The 20398-nt window shown below is 43.2% G+C and overlaps 1 protein-coding gene across 1 annotated transcript in view; it reads right to left on the bottom strand.

Annotated features, from left to right (window-relative positions):
- LOC140717080 (uncharacterized) overlaps nt 1-20143 on the bottom strand; it is an 82982-nt gene extending 62839 nt beyond the window's left edge. Inside the window, exons 1-5 of the mRNA XM_073030258.1 lie at nt 18725-20143; nt 9439-9535; nt 8992-9092; nt 4509-4608; nt 2243-2343 (exon numbers count right to left, since the gene is read on the bottom strand). Of these exons, the coding sequence (XP_072886359.1) occupies nt 2243-2343; nt 4509-4608; nt 8992-9092; nt 9439-9535; nt 18725-18818 (493 nt within the window). The 5' untranslated portion in view covers nt 18819-20143. The remainder of the gene's footprint in view (nt 1-2242; nt 2344-4508; nt 4609-8991; nt 9093-9438; nt 9536-18724) is intronic.
- Nucleotides 20144-20398: the final 255 nt, after the last annotated feature.

The following is a 20398-nucleotide window of genomic DNA, read 5'->3' as shown; positions in this document are numbered from 1 at the left end:
GTTTAAACCCTCCCGAACAAATCTAGCAAACTTGCCCACAGGATATTGGTACCCTTGGGTTCAGGTGTACACGTCGAAACTTCGCCAGAAGTGATCCCAATGATCCAAAAATCTGAAGCCTTGCCCCAACAGCAATTCCTCAGCCTCATATTTACCTGCTAAATCATCGTATTCTTCTGCTTACTGGCGTATAGGACAGGCAGCGATCCAGAGATAACTATGCTGGAGGTCCTCTTTTTAGATTTCTATCTCAATCCCCAAAATCTCTCTTCAGAAACTCCTCACCTTGTCAACCCATGTCACTGGAGCCAATATGCACCAAGACTTATGTAATCTATGTAACATATCGATTATAATAATTACATTATAATTTGAGTGCTATGTTCAATTTACAGTGAATAGATCAGAATCTAACAAATATGATTTATTGCCTGCAATTTTGTTAAGTTACAATCTGTCATCGATATGGATAAACTTGCTTGTTGAGAGTCCGCATGGTATTCAGCAAGGACCTGCAAGGCACCATGCCAACATAATCTGGTCACAAGGACTGCAAAACAAAAGTCTGCCTAAGAAACATCTTAGAAAACCTTTGACTGGAAATTTTAAGAAATGAGAGCTGGAATCAGTCATTTGGTACTTCAAGCCTCCTCTTCTACCGAGTAAATATTTTCCTGCTTTATTCCCATTTTTTCTGGTTTCCTTGATATCTAGAAATCTATCAATTTTGAATGAACCAAGGAGTGAAGCACCAGGGTTCTCTCAGATAGACAATTCCAGCAATTCATCCTTCTTCATCTGAAGAATTCTTTTCTCATCTAGTCTTAAATGCCCTATCCTTTATTCTGAGATTCTAACTCCCAATTCGAGACTCCTCAGCAAAATGGGATCGCTTGCATCTCTGCATCCAGCCGTCCACAGAAGATTATTGCTTTATTATTGTCACTGAGGTACCCAGAAAAAATTGTTTTGCAAGCCATCCAGACAGATAATTTCATCACATCAGCAGATTGAAATAAAAGAAGAATTAAACAATAATGGAATACAGTGGAATAATGGAATAAAGTGGAAATTAGTCAACATGCTTTGGACTTCCGCATTTCTCAGATGGCATTTATACAGGCAGTCCCCGGGTTACGTATGAGTTCCGTTCCTGAGTCCGTCTTTAAGTCAGATTTGTACGTAAGTCAGAACAAGCACATCCAGTATTATTTAGCGTCAGTTTGTCAATCGTTTCTATGCATATAAAACACTTAAGAAAAGTATGTATTCCAATAATTAAACCACTGTGTTGCTTAGTAATAATTATAGCTTTCATCAGGGAAGGGAGTTTCACATGCTCCATTATTCTCACTTTATCCGTTATCCTTTAAAATTGTTCCGATCATTGACTGACAGTAGCCTAACGCTTTTCCAATGACTGATGGCGTCTCACCTCTTTCCAAATGCTTTACTATTTCCACTTTATTTTCAATCGCGATCGCTTCCCGTCAATGAAACAGAAACACAGTGGGCAGTGGGTCCCAAGGTCCGCTGGGTCCTAAGTTTCACCGCACACCGTCAATGGAACAGTAACACTGCGGGTGTCGGGTCCCGAGCTCCACCGGCTCCCGAGGTCCGTTGGGTCTTAAGGACCACCGCACTGAGACAGGGTAAATGGGACAAGTGGGGGCTGTGCTGAGTTTGGGTATTTGATCTTCCACAATATTCCGCGTGGGTATTTAAACTGGAGGTGGCAGTGATTTTTTTACGAGGTTGAGTTGCGAGCTCGACATCAGCCCAGCACGGATGGTATGGGAGTCACTGGATCGACATCAACCCGGCACGGGAGCGGACTGTCACTGGATCGTACTCGAGCCCGGTGCTGGTCTCACTGAGCCACCATCCAACCGGAATGGGGTGGGGAGGCGGGGTCAGGGTGAATCCTACTAAGAAAATTTTAAGCCAAATACAAAGTTAAACACTCAACACAGTGTCAATGGCAACGACTTAAAATGGTAGGCGGCGTCGTGATCCGACTTAAAATGGCGGATGGCGTTCTCCTTCCTCGGTTTGTAAGTACAAGTTGTCCGTAAGTCAGACGTTTGTAACTCAGGGACTACCTGTACTGGGAAGTAGCAGTAAGTAGAAGCCCATATTTCTCAAAAAATTTACCCAAAATAATTCACAAAAAGTGAATTCATTATACAGCAAGATCTGAGGCAGTCAGGTTTGATGGCCAAATGTGAATCACATCACTTACCACTTTGATTATTAGATGCTCCACCCCACTTGCACATCTGTGCTCGATTCACGTAATTCTGCTGATCTGTGTCATAACTGAAGACCTTCTTCATCTGCTGACTGAAATTAACAGGGAGACAGGAAGCTAAATAGGCTTCATTATAATACCAACTGTAATAAACATTCATACAAGAGCAAAATACAAGGGATGAAATAAAAAAATAGAAAACTCTGCAACAACAGTTTAGATAGAATTGGCAGAGGATTGCTTGCTTCACACTTCTCTGCAATTAATCCTTCATCAATGTTATTATCAAACAACTAACAGTGGATTAAAATACAACTTTTCTGATTCATAAAGGTTAAAATATTAAATAAAAACAAAGAACATTAATAAAAATACCTTATTCATCCACCTACATTCTTCGATAAATGTATATTATAAGAATAGAACTATTTGAAGGGATTAAAGGAAGATAAATCCCCAGGGCCAGGTGGTCTGCATCCCAGAGTGCTTAAGGAAGTAGCCCAAGAAATAGTGGATGCATTAGTGATAATTTTTCAAAACTCCTTAGATTCTGGATTAATTCCTGAGGATTGGAGGGTGGCTAATGTAACCCCACTTTTTAAAAAAGGCGGGAGAGAAAAACCGGGGAATTATAGACCGGTGAGTCTGACATCAGTGGTGGGGAAAATGCTAGAGTCGGTTATCAAAGATGTGATAACAGCACATTTAGAAAGAGGTGAAATCATCGGACCAAGTCAGCATGGATTTGTGAAAGGAAAATCATGTCTGACGAATCTTATAGAATTTTTTGAAGATGTAACTAGTAGAGTGGATAGGGGACAGATGTGGTATATTTAGATTTTCAAAAGGCTTTTGACAAGGTCCCACACAGGAGATTAGTGTGCAAACTTAAAGCACACGGTATTGGGGGTATGGTATTGATGTGGATAGAGAATTGGTTGGCAGACAGGAAGCAAAGAGTGGGAGTAAACGGGACCTTTTCAGAATGGCAGGCAGTGACTAGTGGGGTACCGCAAGGCTCAGTGCTGGGACCCCAGATGTTTACAATACATATTAATGATTTAGACGAGGGAATTAAATGCAGCATCTCCAAGTTTGCGGATGACACGAAGCTGGGCGGCGGTGTTAGCTGTGAGGAGGATGCTAAGAGGATGCAGGGTGACTTGGATAGGTTAGGTGAGTGGGCAAATTCATGGCAGATGCAATTTAATGTGGATAAATGTGAGGTTATCCACTTTGGTTGCAAGAACAGGAAAACAGATTATTATCTGAACGGTGGCTGATTAGGAAAAGGGGAGGTGCAACGAGACCTGGGTGTCATTGTACACCAGTCATTGAAGGTGGGCATGCAGGTACAGCAGGCGGTGAAAAAGGCAAATGGTATGTTGGCATTCATAGCAAAAGGATTTGAGTACAGGAGCAGGGAGGTTCTACTGCAGTTGTACAAGGCCTTGGTGACACCGCACCTAGAGTATTGTGTACAGTTTTGGTCCCCTAATCTGAGGAAAGACATTCTTGCCATAGAGGGAATACAAAGAAGGTTCACCAGATTGATTCCTGGGATGGCAGGACTTTCATATGAAGAAAGACTGGATCGACTAGGCTTATAGTCACTGGAATTTAGAAGATTGAGGGGGGATCTTATTGAAACGTATAAAATTCTAAAGGGATTGGACAGGCTAGATGCAGGAAAATTGCTTCCAATGTTGGGGAAGTCCAGAACGAGGGGTCATAGCTTAAGGATAAAGGGGAAGCCTTTTAGGACCAAGATGAGGATAAACTTCTTCACACAGAGAGTGGTGGATCTGTGGAATTCTCTGCCACAGGAAACAGTTGAGGCCGGTACATTGGCTATATTTAAGAGGAAGTTAGATATGGCCCTTGTGGCTAAAGGGATCGGGGGTATGGAGAGAAAGCAGGTACAGGGTTCTGAGTTGGATGATCAGCCATGATCATACTGAATGGCGGTACAGGCTCGAAGGGCCGAATGGCTTACTCCTGCACTGATTTTCTATGTTTCTATTTCCTGTAGTGTGGGGGTATGGCTGTGAAATGTCCATACTTGTATTTGTGAATTGTTGTATTGTAAATACATTAGCTGCCATAGTATGTTCGGGGAGGGAGGGTGAGGGGAGGTTTGTTTAGGGGTAAGATATTAAAGCAAAATGGAGGAAAATGTAATCCATTATGTATTCTGAATTGTGTCATTCCTTCAATAAAAATATATTTTTAAAAAAGTATAGAACAATTTCCTGACCTCTCCTCTCTTTTATCTACTTCTGATGTTTCATATTGTTCCTGTGAAATTAAATCAAATTGGGTAGCATTTCTCTCAGTTGCATGGACAGGTCTGAGATCTGTTGATGACAAACCATTATTCAGATATTGCATTTAATAAAAACACAACAGATCAGCACTTGAAAGGACTGACTGCTAATTAGTCCATCAAATAAAATGTTCTGAGGAATTATCAGCCATGCAACATATCGTAACAATTCGTACATCAGCAAATTATCAGCTGTGTATGATTTGGCAATATGCAAGAGCTGCTTCAGTTAATTCAGCAGGACATTGGGCAGTTATTTAACTCTGACCTTAAAGAATGAATGAGATCACTTATCAACATATGATTTACTGGCTGACCTGTGGAAGAATAATTTAAATATATTGTAGAAAGCTTAGTAAAGTTTTTCCCACTCCTCATTCAGCATATCAGGCAGATACTGTATAAAACATAAGAATAAAATGACTCGATAATTTTACACAGGCATGCCTCTTTTGGAATATAAAGAAGTAATGTGACTCCCTCATTTGAAAAAGACAATGCGAAGCTGAAGTTGCTTAAGCTGATCGAACAATATATTGAACAGATTTCCATAGCTTTGAAGGACTTCTTACCCATTCCCACCCCATTCTCTAATGCAACTTATCTATTGCATATCCACATGAAAACAGACAATGCATTTAAATGTCATTTGCAGGATTTAGAAAATAAATCTTAAGAAACAAACATTGTGCAGATAGTGCATCAGTTGTTTTAAGCATTCTGCATTTCCTAAAGGATATTGCATATCCTGTAATACCCTAATCCTACCTCAGCAATTGAACAATTGACAATCTCTTGCACACCCGTTGATTGTGTGAAACAGGACACGTAAAATGAATCAGTCACTTTCTTCACTATCTGTATAAATTACACTCAGTTGCCACTGAATGAGTGTTTATGGCCTTCTGCTGCTGTAGCACATCCACTGCAAGGTTCAACTTATTGTGCATTCAGAGATGTTCTTCTGTATACCACTACTGTAAGGTGTTGTTACTTGATTTTCTGTTGCACTTCCGTCAGCTTGAACTAATTGGGTAATCCTCCTCAGACCCATCTCATTTACAAGACAACTTTGTGCACTGACCTCTTGCTCACTGGATATTTTTTGTTTTTCCACATAATTCTCTGTTCTCTCAACATCTCCCCATCTCCACGTTAGTAGTGATGAAATTTCTCTTGTCCTCACATACCACACAATGATCCTCCTTCAAGGTCGGCAGAGGAGCGGCAAGTGAAGGAGTGAATGCGGGAATTGGCTGAGAAGGTAAGCTCTTGGGAGTCTTTTTTCTGTTGTTTTCAGGAGTGCGTAATTTAAAAACCAGGCGGGACCAGCCTGCAACACATACCTTCAAGGTCAGCAGAGGAGCGGCAAGTGAAGCAAATTAGTCAATTTATCCGCCAATATAAGCAAGGCTTGCTCTAGGAGAGCGGCCTTGTCGAGAGAAGTGCCTTGTGAGAAAAGTGTGAGTCTTTGGCTCAGGAGTCAAAGAGAGGGAGGAGACTACGCCACAGTGGAGAGGGTGAGAGGTGGTGAAGAGATGATAGGTAAACTGATTCAGTGTGATGCTTGCCTGCTGTGGGAGGTCAGGGACACTGAAGTCTCTGGCTGCTACAACTGTGAGAAGTGTGCCCAGGTTCAGCTCCTGGAGAAGCAATGGAGGCACTGGAGAAGCAGTTGGATGACCTCAGGTTCATCTGGGAAAATGAGAGTTTTCTGGACAGGACCTGCAGCGAGGTCATTACACCGAAGATACCGGAAGAGAGAAAGGGTGCAACGATGAGGAAGGGATGGATGCTTGAAGTACAGGAGATCCTGGGGGATGTGCCTCTTAAAAACAGGTTCACCCTCTTGGAAGCTGTCAGGACAGAAAACATTGCCAGTCTGAGAGGGGGACAGGTCTGCGAGTCAGAAATTGGCACTGAAGCAATGCCGAGGAGACAGACATCAGTTAGAGCTGTGGTAGTAGGGGACTCCATAGTGAGAGGTACAGAAAGGGGTTTCTGCGGCAACAGGCAGGATTTAAGGATGGTGTGTTGCCTCCCTGGTGCCAGGATCCAGGGTGTCACGGACCAATTGCAGGGCATCCTCAAGGTTGAGGGTGAACAGCCGGAAGTGGTAGTGCATGTCGGAACAAATGACGTGGGAAGAAGAGGAAAGAAATTCTGCAGTGTGACTTCAGAGAACTCGGAAGAAGGCTGAAAAGCAGGACCTCCAGGGTGGTTATCTCTGGTTTGCTTCCAGTTTCTCGTGCTGGTGAGGGCAGGAACAGGGAGATATGGGATCTCAATGTGTGGCTGAGGAGCTGGTGTGGCAAGCAGGGTTTTAGATTCTTAGACCACTGGGAGCTGTTTTGGGGTAAGGATGAATTGTACAAAGGAGACAGGTTGCACCTTAACAAGCGGGGGGACCAGCATTCTGGCAGGCGGTTTGCCACTGCTACACAGGTGTGTTTAAACTAATAATTGGGGGGGGGGGGGGAGGGAGGAGGAGACGAACTGGCAATATAAGGATGGAGTTAAAGGGAAAGAGAGAATAAGAAAAGTTAAGAAAGTCAACAGAATTAAAGGGGCAGAAAGCTCAGGAAGGGATCGGACAATATGGCCAAGTGCAATGGGGATCGATGTGAGAAGCGAGGGGAGCAATAAGAAATAAAGTGGATGAGCTTGAGGCTCAGTTGGAAATTGGCAAGTATGATGTTGTAGGAATAACAGAGACATGGCTGCAAGAGGACCAGGGCTGGGAAATGAAGGGTATACGTCCTATCAAAAGGACAGATAGGTGGGCAGAGGGAGTGGGATGGCTCTGTTGGTGAGGAATGAAATTCAGTCCCTTGCGAGGGGTGACATAGAATCAGGAGATGTAGAGTCAGTATGGATAGAACTTGTAAGAGCAAAAAGACCCTAATGGGAGTTATCTACAGGCCCCCAAATAGTAGCCTGGATATAGGGTGCAAGTTGAATCAAGAGTTAAAATTAGCATGTCGCAAAGGTAATGCTACGGTTGTAATGGGGGATTTCAACATGCAGGTAGACTGGGAAAATCAGGTTGGTACTGAACCCCAAAGAAAGAGAATTTGTGGAGTGCCTCTGAGATGGATTCTTAGAGCAGCTTGTACTGGAGCCTACCAGGGAGAAGGCAATTCTGGCTCTAGTGTTGTGTAATGAACCGGATTTGATAAAAGAACTTGAGGTAAAGGAGCCATTAGGAGGTAGTGACCATAATATGATAAGTTTTAATCTACAATTTGAGAGGGAGAAGGGAAAATCGGAAGTATCAGTATTACAGTCGAACGAAGGGGACTATGGAGCCATGAGGGAGGAACTAGCCAAAGTTGACTGGAAGGACACCCTAGCAGGGATGACAGTGGAACAACAATGGCAGGTATTTCTGGGAATAATACACAGAAGGTGCAGGATCAGTTCATTCCAAAGAGGAAGAAAGATTCTAAGGGGAGCAGGGGCGACCGTGGCTGACAAGGGAAGTCAAGGACAGTATAAAAATTAAAAATAGCTAGTGAGCAAGAGGTCAGTGCGCAAAGTTGTCTGGGCTCGATTTCTGAGGTCGGCAGCAGAGGCCTCACTTCCGGCAGCTCTGGATGGCCACCAACGGGGCTCTACGGTGGTTGCTCCGGGGAAGCGTCTGGGATACCTTGAAGTCTCTGATGTCACTTCTGTGTGGTCGTCTGCTTCAGAGAGGTGCTGGTCAGAATGGGCCGCGTCTCCAGGTGCTCCAACATGGTAGCAGGTGCGAGTCTCCAGGAATGTGGCGGACCTTGGACCAGGCCATTTAGATAGAGCTCTTAAAGATAGCAGAGTCAAGGGATATGGGAAGAAGGCAGGAACAGGGTACTGATTGTGGATGATCAGCCATGATCACATTGAATGGCAGTGCTGGCTCGAAGGGCCCAATGGCCTACTCCTGCACCTATTGTCTATAGTATCCAACATATCACACTCCACAACTAATGCCTCTCCAAAAGCATGCTACCACGAAAAGTATTTTACCAACTTTTCACCCCCGATTTTTCACAGGGATCACGTACTCCTTGATTTTCTTGTTCATTCATCCCTCCCCACTGCTCTCTGAAAGTGCTACACCTCCTCCCTTCTACTACTTCAGGGTCCCAAACGGTCATTCCAGATGAATATGATGGAGTCATCTATTGTGCCTAGTACTCGTGATGCAGACTCCTCTATATTGGTGAGATACATCAGAAACTGGGGACAGCTTCATCTTGCACCTCTGCTCCATCTACTGAGTGGTATTTCACAGTGGCAAAGCATTTTAATTCTGATTCATATCCCATTCCAATCTCAACAAATTGTCCCAAGTAATTCACAAAAAGTGAATTCATTATACAACAAGATCTGAGGCAGTCAGGTTTAATGGTCAACTGTGAATCACATCACTTACCACTTTGATTATTAGATGCTCCATCCCACTTGCATATCTGTGCTCGATTCACATAATTCTGCTGATCTGTGTCATAACTAAAGACCTTCTTCATCTGCTGACTGAAATTAATAGTGAGAGAGGAACCTAAATAGGCTTCATTATAATATCAAATGTAATAAACATTCAGACAAAAAGAAAATAGAAGGGATGAAATAAAAAATAGAAAACTCCGCAACAACACAGTTTAGATAGCATTGGCAGAGGATTGCTTGCTTCACACTTCTGTACAATTAATCCTTCGCCAATGTGATTATCAAACAATTATCAGTGGATTGAAATACAACTTCTCAGATTCATAAAGGTTGAAATATTAACTAAAAACAGAGAACATTAAGAAAAATACTTAATTCATCCAGCTACATTCTTCGATAAATGTATATTATAAGAACAGAACTATTTCCTGACCTCTCCTCGCTTTTATCAGGTTCTGATGTCTCATATTCTTGTGAAATGAAGTCAAATTTGGCAAGATTTCTCTCAGTTGCACAGATAGGTCTGAGATCTGTTGATGACAAACCATTATTCAGATATTGCATTTAATAAAAACACAAAAGATCAACACTTGAAAGGACTAACTGCTAATGAGTCCATCAAATAAAATATTCTGAGCAATTATCAGCGATGCAACATATCGACCTACTAGACTAACAATTAGTACATCAGCAAATTATCAACTGTGTACGATTTGGTAATATTCAAGAGCTGCTTCAGTTAATTCAGCGGGATGTTGGGCAGTTATTTTACTTTGACCTTAAAGAATGAACGAGATCACTTATCGACATTTGATTTACCAGCTAAACTGTGGAAGAATAATTTAAATATATTGTAGAAAGTTTCATAAAATTTCTCCCACTCCTCATTCAGCATATCATGCAGATACTGTATAAAACATGAGGGGGGGTCGGCAGCCATATGGAGTAGTCGCAGAGAACAAACACTCCGCTGTATTTTCTATCTCCACACTCCTTCTTCCCCCACCCTCATACTAAACTGTTAGACTCTGCTCTTTCACGTGCCTGCGACTACACTCGCTTCACAATGACTTCAAGGAGTACTAAGCCCGGGAAAAAAGACAACTCAGCTGCTGGCCTGACTGTAGAGGCCATCTCAATGCTGCTAGACCAACATTTGGCAGCTTTAGTGGCCGAATTCAAATCTTCTTTCAGCCTGCTGGAAGCAAAACTTGACCAAATACAATCCAAATTAGAGGACCATGGCCAACGCTTACCTTCTCTCGAGTTCGCCATGAATGACCTGAGCCAGCGCGTCAGTGAATTGGAAACTACCTGGTCCAGCTTACATGAAAACAATATGAAGCTAACGTCTAAAGTTACTGACTTGAAAGGCCGGAGCAGACGGCAGAACCTACGCATCCTGGGCTTACCAGAATCTATCGAAGGCAGGCGTCCTACTGAATTTTTTTCCACTTTTTTTTGTGGGATCTTCGGGAAGAAGACCCTTCCACCCCCGCCAGAGATTGATAAAGTCCACCGTTCACTAGCAGCCAAACCAGCCCCAGGACAGAGACCATACCCAGTTATTCTTTGCCTCCAAAGCTACAAGATTAAAGATCTCCTGGTTAGAGAGACCCGGCAAAGAGGGAAGCTAGAATACTGCAGCCAACAGATTCAGGTTGTGGAAGATTACTCTCCTGAAGTTTTGAGCCTGCCAGCTGAGTATACAGAAGTAATGAAGGAGCTATACAACTGAGGACTCAGGCCTTCCCTACTATATCCTGCAAGGAACTACATCGATAGCCTTCCCACTGCATGGAATTCTTCATAAATACTTTCTTTCATCCATACCCTCTGCAGGCAATGTTAGTAGTGCCTGAATAGCGAGATCTGGTTTGATTTGGCCGGGTTAGGTACTGGCTACTATGAAGGGTGGAATAATATTCACTCTCGAGAGTATTTCCTTTTATCTCCAATTCAATGAACTCTACAACCTTTCGTGGGAAGAGCACTGGGTAAAGTCTGCTTATTTTTTTAAATTATTTTTTCACCTTTTTCAAATATAAGTTTATATTTCTGTTATATGTTTCATTTTTCACAGCCATGTTTAACAAACCTTGGGGAAATTGTTTACCTCTCATTAAGCACAATGTCTGGTTAGGAGTGTTAATTGTTTACTGTTTCCGCTATGAGTGACAGGAAGTTGTACTGTTGGGTGAATATTGTTCTTAAGAGCTTGCTGCTAAGCTCTTTGGCAGCTGTCTTGTTGTGGGGTGGGGGAGGGTACTCCAATGCCAGTTCAGGTTTAAGATCCCTAGAAGTTCTTCCTATACATGATTTATTTCTGCCTTGTTTCTCTTTGTTTTACACTTTTGTCCCAGAGCTGATACCCGAAATCTTGATACCGCTTATGCCTATCAATCTTTTTAAAGGAGAATGGTTAGTCCGTTACATTTTGTGAGCTGGAATGTCAAGGGGCTGAATTACCCTGTTAAAAGAAGGAAGGTGTTCTCGCATCTCAAACAGTTTAATACAGAAATTGCATTTTCTACAAGAAACACACATTCGCTGTTCTGATAATTCCCATGTTATGCCACGATGGGCAAGGGCAGCACTTCCACTCCATTTTTCAGGCTAAAGCCAGGGGGGGTCTCAATTCTCATTAACCAAAACGTTCCCTTTGAGCTCCACAACACAATATCAGATACAAATGGCCACTTTGTCATTGTCTCGGGGAAATTATATAATACATTGGTAGTGCTGGCTAACATATATGCTCCTAACTCAGACAATGTGAGCTTCTTTGAATGCTTTTTTTCTGCGCTGCCTGATCTGAGTTCATATTCTCTCATACTAGGTGGAGGCTTCAACTGTTAGTTAGAACTGGTGCTGGATCGATCGTCTCCTATTCCCAGAGTACTAAGCAATTATGCCTCATTTACTCAGTCCTTCCATTCCAACTATTGCATCTCCAATGTATTGCACTTTCTTCACCCAAATAAGAGAGAATATTCTTTCTTCTCACACGTTCATCACCCCTTTACTAGAATTTACTATTTTTTAATTGATTATTAGCTGATTCCTTCGGTCCGTTCCTGTGTTTACCAGAGCTTAGTGATATCAGACCACACCCTGATTGTCCTGTCCATAACTCTTCCTGGCCTTCCTCAAATAAATAAGCATTGGCGTTTCAATTCGACCTTACTGTCAGATAATGATTTTGTAAAATTTATGGAGGACCAGATAATCTTTTTCCTTAACACCAATGTGTCACCTGAAACCTCAAGCCTGGTTGCTTGGAATGCTATGAAAGCATACCTCAGGGGTCAAATAATTTCCTACACTGTGAATATGAAAAGAAAGACCCATAAAGAATGACTAGATCTGGTCAATCAAATTAAAGAAATAGACCAACAATATTAAATTTAAAAAACTGGAGCTGTACAAAAAAACGAGTGGAACTCCAAACCAAATTTGACCTTATTTCCACTCACCCAATTGAACACCAACTTTTGAAGAGCCAAGAGCCAGTTTTATATTCACGGTGACAAATCTGGCAAATTTTTAGCCAACCAATTAAGGGGCCTTAAAGCCAAACAACACATCACAAAACTTTGAATGGAAAACGGAAGTTTCACTTTGAATCATTCTGAAATCAACGACACATTCAGGAATTTCTACTCCTGACTTTATTCTGAGTCCCCAAATGATAACATTTTGGTCGAGAATTTTTTAAACAGCTTAAATATCCCCATGCTCTCTCCTGATTTCAAAATGAGACTGAATAAGCCAATATCATTAGAGGAAATACCCTCAGCCATCTCGTCACTGCAAACTGGTAAATCTCCAGCACCCAACAGGTTCTCTGTAGAATTCCTTAAATCATTTTCATCACTGGTCTTACCTCAATTAACCTTGGTTCTATCTGATTCGTTTAAACAAGGTAAATTGCCAGCATCATTTAATGAGGCATGCATCATTCTTCTAGCGAAGAGAGGCAAGGATCCAACAGAGTGGTCGTCATACAGGCCAATCTCTCTGTTGAATATCGATGTCAAAATTTTAGCTGAAGTTTTGGGACGTAGACTGGAGAACATCCTACCCTCAATTATTTCTGAAGACCAAACTGGCTTTGTCAAAAACCACCTCCCTTTTTTAATATACGCCGCTTCTTTAATATTTTATGCTCACCTTTAGTTGGGATCTTTGAATATGTCATTTCCTTAGAAGCAGAGAAAGCGTTCGACCGTGTGGAATGGAATTACCTCTTTGCTGTTTTAGAAAAATTTGATTTCGGACCAAGTTTTATCACGTGGATTAAACTGTTATATTCATGTCCCACCGCCTCTGTTTTGACCATCTCTCAGCAATCCCAACCCTTCAACCTCAAACATGGAACCCATCAAGGGTGCCCTTTAAGCCCTTTACTTTTCGACCTGGTCATAGAGCCACTGGCAATTGTGTTCCGTAGTTGTGCGGACCTGACGGGGATTGGGGTGGGGGGGGGGGGGGTGGAGTTGAGCACAAAGTTTCCCTTTGTGCTGACGATCTTTTTATATCAAACCCGATCATCTCCTTACCCCCCACGTTCTCACTCCTTGACAAATCAAGCCAGTTTTCTGGAAACAATTATGTGCATGTTCCCCTCTCCAGAGGTGCCAAAAAGAGCAATCAAAGGGTTGGGTTCCAAATTGTAATGAAGTATTTGGGATAGAGTTTGTAAGACATCTGTCCAGTATTTTTCGACTAAACGTTGCACACTGTCTTTTGCTGCTCTGTTGGCCAGGCATACAGTTTTGCTCAGGTGGAGGGATGCTGCCCCACCCACCCACACCCAGTGGCTCAGGGACATCATGTCCAGTCTACACCTCGAGAAGATCCACTATTCAATCCTCAATTCGGACATGAAGTTCCAAAAGGTGTGGGGATCCTTTCTTGAATATTTTCAAAATTTCCAGCCAGACTAAAGGTCCATTCTCCCTTCCTTTCAATAGACAATAGGTGCAGAAGTAGACCATTCGGCCCTTCAAGCCTGCACCGCCATTCTGAGATCATGGCTGATCATCTACTATCAATACCCGGTTCCTGCCTTGTCCCCATATCCCTTGATTCCCCTATCCATAAGATACCTATCTAGCTCCTTCTTGAAAGCATCCAGAGAATTGGCCTCCACAGCCTTCCGAGGCAGTGCATTCCAGACCCCCCACAACTCTCTGGGAGAAGAAGTTTTTCCATAACTCTGTCCTAAATGACCTACCCCTTATTCTCAAACCATGCCCTCTGGTACTGGACTCTCCCAGCATCTGGAACATATTTCCTGCCTCTATCTTGTCCAATCCCTTAATAATCTTATATGTTGCAATCAGATCCCCCCTCAATCTCCTTAATTCCAGCGTGTACAAGCCCAGTCTCTCTAATCTCTCTGCGTAAGACAGTCCGGACATCCCAGGAATTAACCTTGTGAATCTACGCTACACTTCCTCTACAGCCAGGATGTCCTTCCTTTACCCTGGAGACCAAAACTGTACACAATACTCCAGGTGTGGTCTCACCAGGGCCCTGTACAAATGCAAAAGGATTTCCTTGCTCATGCACTCAATTCCCTTTGTAATAAAGGCCAACATTCCATTAGCCTTCTTCACTGCCTGCTGCACTTGCTCATTCACCTTCAGTGACTGATAAACAAGGACTCCTAGATCTCTTTGTATTTCTCCCTTACCTAACTCTACACCATTCAGATAATAGTCTGCCTTCCTGTTCTTACTCCCAAAGTGGTAATCTCACACTTATTCACATTAAACGTCATCTGCCAAGTATCTGCCCACTCACTCAGCCTATCCAAGTCACCCTGAATTCTAACATCCTCATCACATGTCACACTGCCACCCAGCTTAGTATCATCAGCAAATTTGCTGATGTTATTTTCAATGCCTTCATCATTTACATCGTTGATGTAAATCGTAAACAGCTGTGGTCCCAATACCGAGCCCTGTGGCACCCCACTAGTCACCACCTGCCATTCCGAGAAACACCCATTCACCGTTACCCTTTGCTTTCTATCTGCCAACCAGTTTTCTATCCATGTCAATATCTTCCCCCCAATGCCATGAGCTCTGATTTTACCCACCAATCTCCTATGTGGGACCTTATCAAATGCCTTCTGAAAATTGAGGTACACTACATCCACTGGATCTCCCTTGTCTAACTTCCTGGTTACATCCTCGAAAAACTCCAATAGATTAGTCAAGCATGATTTGCCCTTGGTAAATCCATGCTGGCTCGGCCCAATCCTATCACTGCCATCTAGGTATGCCACTATTTCATCTTTAATAATGGACTCTAGCATCTTCCCCACTACTGATGTTAGGCTGACAGGACAATAGTTCTCTGTTTTCTCCCTCCCTCCTTTCTTAAAAAGTGGGATAACATTAGCCATTCTCCAATCCTCAGGAACTGATCCTGAATCTAAGGAACATTGGAAAATGATTACCAATGCATCCACAATTTCCAGGGCCACCTCCTTTAGTACCCTAGGATGCAGACCATCTGGACCTGGGGATTTGTCAGCCTTCAGTCTCATTAGTCTACTCATCATCGTTTCCTTCCTAATGTCAATCTGTTTCATTTCCTCTGTTACCCTATGTCCTTGGCCCATCCATACATCTGGGAGATTGCTTGTGTCTTCCCTAGTGAAGACAGATCTAAAGTACTTATTAAATTCTTCTGCCATTTCTCTGTTTCCCATAACAATTTTACCCAGTTCATTCTTCAAGGGCCCAACATTGTTCTTAACTATCTTCTTTCTCTTCACATACCTAAAAAAGCTTTTGCTATCCTCCTTTATATTCCTGGCTAGCTTGCGTTCGTACCTCATTTTTTCTCCCCGTATTGCCTTTTTAGTTAAGTTCTGTTGTTCCTTAAAAATTTCCCAATCATCTGTCCTCCCACTCACCAACCACTGTGGCCCCTTTCCCCCATTTGAATCCTTCCTTCTCCAGGGGATGAACTGATTTTGCACCTTGTGCATTATTCCCAAGAATACCTGCCATTGCTGTTCCACTGTCTTTTCTGCTAGGATATCCATCCAGTTAACTTTGGCCAGCTCCTCCCTCATGGCTCCATAGTCTCCTTTGTTCAACTGCAACACTGACACCTCTGATCTGCCCTTATCCTTCTCAAATTGCAGATAAAAACTTATCATATTATGGTCACTACCTCCTAATGGCTCCTTTACTTCAAGATCGCTTATCAAATCCTGTTCATTACACAACACTAAATCCAGAATAGCCTTGGCCCTGGTTGGCTCTCGAACAAGCTGTTCCAAGAATGCATCCCGTAGGCACTCTACAAACTCCCTATCCTGGGGTCCAGCACCAACCTGATTCTCCCAGTTCACCTGCATGTTGAAATTCCCCATAACTACTGCAACATTACCTTTGCCACATGCCAATGTTAACTCCCTATTCAACTTGCACCCAATATCCATGCTACTGTTTAGTGGCCTGTAGACAACACCCATTAGGGTCTTTTTGCCCTTACTGTTCCTCAGTTCTATCCACACAGACTCTACTTCTCCTGATCCTATGTCCCCCCTTGCAAAGGACTGAATCTCATTCCTCACCAACAGGGTCACCCCACCCCCTCTGCCCACATTTCTGTCTCTACGATAGCACGTATACCCTTGTACATTCATTTCCCAGGTCTGATCTCCCTGCAGCCATGTTTCTGTTATCCCAACAATATCATACCATTCGCACCTGAGCTTCAAGCTCATCTGCCTTATTTCTGACACTTCGTGCATTCAGATATAGAATTTTTAGCCCATTTCTCCTCTCTCTGTTTAAATCGCTGCCTATTGTGCTTAACCCAGCTCCCCGAACTCTCATCAGGCTATACGCCCCTTGAATTTTGTTGTCCTTCCTAAATTTACTTATTCTTTCTGCACATTTAACTCCACGTTCCGTCAGACCATCCCTCTGTACATGTGTCCTCCTTGTCATTTGTTCCGCCTCACCTTTCTCTACTACACACTTAATATTCCGGAACTGTGTAGTCCCCACCTGTCCTTTATTCTTCATCTCACTATCCTCTCTCGCATTCTGGATCCCTGCCCCCTGCAAATTTCGTTTAACCCCCCCCCCCCCACCCCCCCCCGAGAAGCACTAGCAAACTCTCCTGCAAGAATGTTAGTACCGCTCCAGTTCAGGTGTAAACCGTCCCGTTGGAACAGATCCCACCTTCCCTGGAACAAAGCCCAATTATCTAAAAACCTGAAGCCCTCCCTCCTGCACCATCCTCTCAGCCACGTATTAATCTGTATAATCCTTCTGTTCCTTGCCTCACTCGCACGTGGCACAGGTAGCAATCCTGAGGTTGTTACCCTGGAGGTCCTGCCCTTCAGCTTTGCACCCAACTCCCTGAACTCACTACGCAGGACCCCCTCACTCATCCTACCCATGTTGTTGGTCCCTACATGGACCACAACATCTGGGTTCTTGCCCTCCTTCTCGAGAATAACCTGCACCCAATCTGAGACGTCCCCGACCCCGGCACCAGGGAGGCAACATACCGAGACTCCCGATCTTCCCCACAAAATCTCCTATCTGCCCCCCGTCTATAGAATCCCCTATCACTACTGCTCTCTTCTCTTCCCTCCTCCCCTTCCTAGTCAAGGGTCCAACCTCAGTGCCAGAGACAGGATCACTGCAAATTGTTCCTTTCCTCAATACATAAATCCCTGACCTCCAGCGTTTTCTGGTAAAACACTTTGGACTCAAATTTGATATCATACAACAGCCTATGTGTTAGGAAAATACACCTTCTCTATACCAATGCAGCTCGTGGGACCAAAGGTTCTGTTTAACCCTTTTTGCCAATGCATTGATGGCTTGGAGTTGCAGACTGGGAGGGGTGGGGCAATAATCAAAGCATATTTGTACTATGGGTGCATCTCTTTCATAAATGTGAATTGTACATTTGATACATTTGTTATGCACTGCACAATTCTCCTTTACACTATGTTCTCTTTATTTAAAAAAACAATCAAAATACTGTTGAAGAAACAGAGAGTAGAATGACTCACGATAATTTTACACAAGCATGCTTCTTTTGGAACGTAAAGAAACAATTTTAAAGTTGACTCCCTCATTTGAAAAAGACAATGCAGAGCTGAAGTTCCTTAAGCTCATCAAACAATATATTGAACAGATTTCCATAGTTTAAGTGGCTTCTTCCTACCCATTCTCTAATGCAACTTTATCTATTGCATATTCACATGAAAACAGACAATGCATTTAAATGTCATTTGGAGGGAGATTCAGAAAATAAATCTTAAGAAACAAACATTGTGCATACTATGCATCAGTTGTTTTAAGAATTCTGCATATCCAAATCCAATTATGGCTGCAAAAATACATGGATGAAGACCTGGCACATTGGTAAATACTGTATACTCTGTACAAATGGAATCTCAGTAGTTACACACTCTCCTCTTCCAGAGGTCACAGTCATAGTTACTCCATTGTTCCATATTAACAAACTCAAATTCCATGGCTTCCTCTTGTGCCAAGATGAGGCCACCCTCAGGGTGGTGAACTAACACCTTGGGTAACCTCCATATGGGAACTGCTCATATTTCTCAACAAGTTCTCCCAAGTAATTCATAAAAAGTGAATTCATTATACAGAAAGATCTGAGGCAGTCAGGTTTGATTGTCAAATGTGAATCACATCAATTACCACTCTGATTATTAGCTGTTCCATCCCACTTGCACATCTGTGCTCGATTCACGTAATTCTGCTCTTCTGTGTCATAACTGAAGACCTTCTTCATCTGCTGACTAAAATTAATAGTGAGACAGGAAGCTAAATAGGCTTCATTATAATATCAAATGTAATGAACATTCATACAAAAGCAAAATACAAGGGATGGAATAAAAAATAGAAAACTCCGCAACAACACAGTTTAGATAGCATCGGCTTGCTTGCTTCACACTTCTCACAATTAATCCTTCACCAATGTCACTATCAAACAACTATCAGTGGATTGAAATACAACTTCTCAGATTCATAAAGGTTGAAATATTAAATAAAAACAGAGAACTTTTTTTGTATCGGGACAAGAAGGGCGTCATGAGAGCTAAATTCTGAAGGACGGCAGTTTTTTAAAAAAACTTCGAGTACAAGAAGGGCAAGACTGTTCAGGCGCATGACGTAGACAGGACAGCACAGAGTTTAAAAAAACCACCCTGTACAACAGGCAGCGGAGTGAGTGGCAGCAGAGTGTAGGACTTTGGCTCAACGGGCTTAGGCCTGTAACGGGAAGAGACGAGAGTGAGGCACCAACTCTTTTTTCCCCTTGGCGAATCGGCCCGGACAGACGGAGGAACAGCAGAACTCACACAGTTAACGGTACAAACTAACGGTTTAAAAAGTTTGTGTGTTTGGCAAGGTATGTGGGTGAGTAGACCTATTTTTCCTTGTTTCATTCATATAGAATTAGGTAACATTTCTGCAGGGTTAGTGCTTTGTTCAGGGTGTCAGATGTGGGAATCCTGGGAGACCTTCAGCCTCCCTGATGGCCACATCTGTACCAGGTGCACCGAGATACAGCTCCTCAGAGACCGTGTTAGGGATCTGGAGCTGCAGCTTGATGACCTACTGCTTATTAGGGAAAGTGAAGAGGTGATAGACAGGAGCTACAGGGAGTTAGTCATCCCTAGGCTACAGGGGTCAGAAAACTGGGTGACTGTCAGGAGAGGGAAGGGAAATGCCCGGATAGTGGAGAGCACCCCTGTGGCTGCCCCCCTCAGCCACAAGTATATCGTTTTGAATGCTGTTGAGGGGTATGACCTGACAGGGGACGGCCACAGTGACCGGGTCTCTGGCACTGAACCTGACGCTGTTGGGAAGGAGGGAGAAGAGGAATGCGGTAGTCATAGGGGGTTCCATAGTCAGGGGAACAGACAGGAGATTCTGTGAGCCTGATAGAGATACCCACATGGTGTGTTGCCTCCCAGGTGCCAGGGTACGGGATGTCACGGATCGAATCCAGAATATTTTGAAGGAAGAGGGTGAGCAACCAGCTGTCTTGGTACATGTTGGTACCAATGACATAGATAGGAAAAGGGAGGAGGTCCTGAAGAGAGATTTCCAGGAGTTAGGAAGGAAGCTGAGAAGCAGGACCTTCAGGGAAGTAATCTCAGGATTGCTACCTGTGCCACGTGCTAGCGAGGGCAAGAATAGTAGGATCAGGCAGATGAATGCATGGCTGAGAGACTGGTGCAGGGAGCAGGGCTTCAGATTCCTGGATCATTGGGATCTCTTCTGGGGGAAGTATGAGCTGTTCAAAAAGGACGGGTTACACCTGAACCCCGAAGGGGATCAATATCCTGGTGGGAAGGTTTAACAGAG

Source organism: Hemitrygon akajei, chromosome 27, assembly GCF_048418815.1.
Source record: "Hemitrygon akajei chromosome 27, sHemAka1.3, whole genome shotgun sequence".
NCBI classification, from domain to species: Eukaryota; Metazoa; Chordata; class Chondrichthyes; order Myliobatiformes; family Dasyatidae; genus Hemitrygon; species Hemitrygon akajei.
This window is presented reverse-complemented; position numbering and strand designations above follow the sequence as displayed.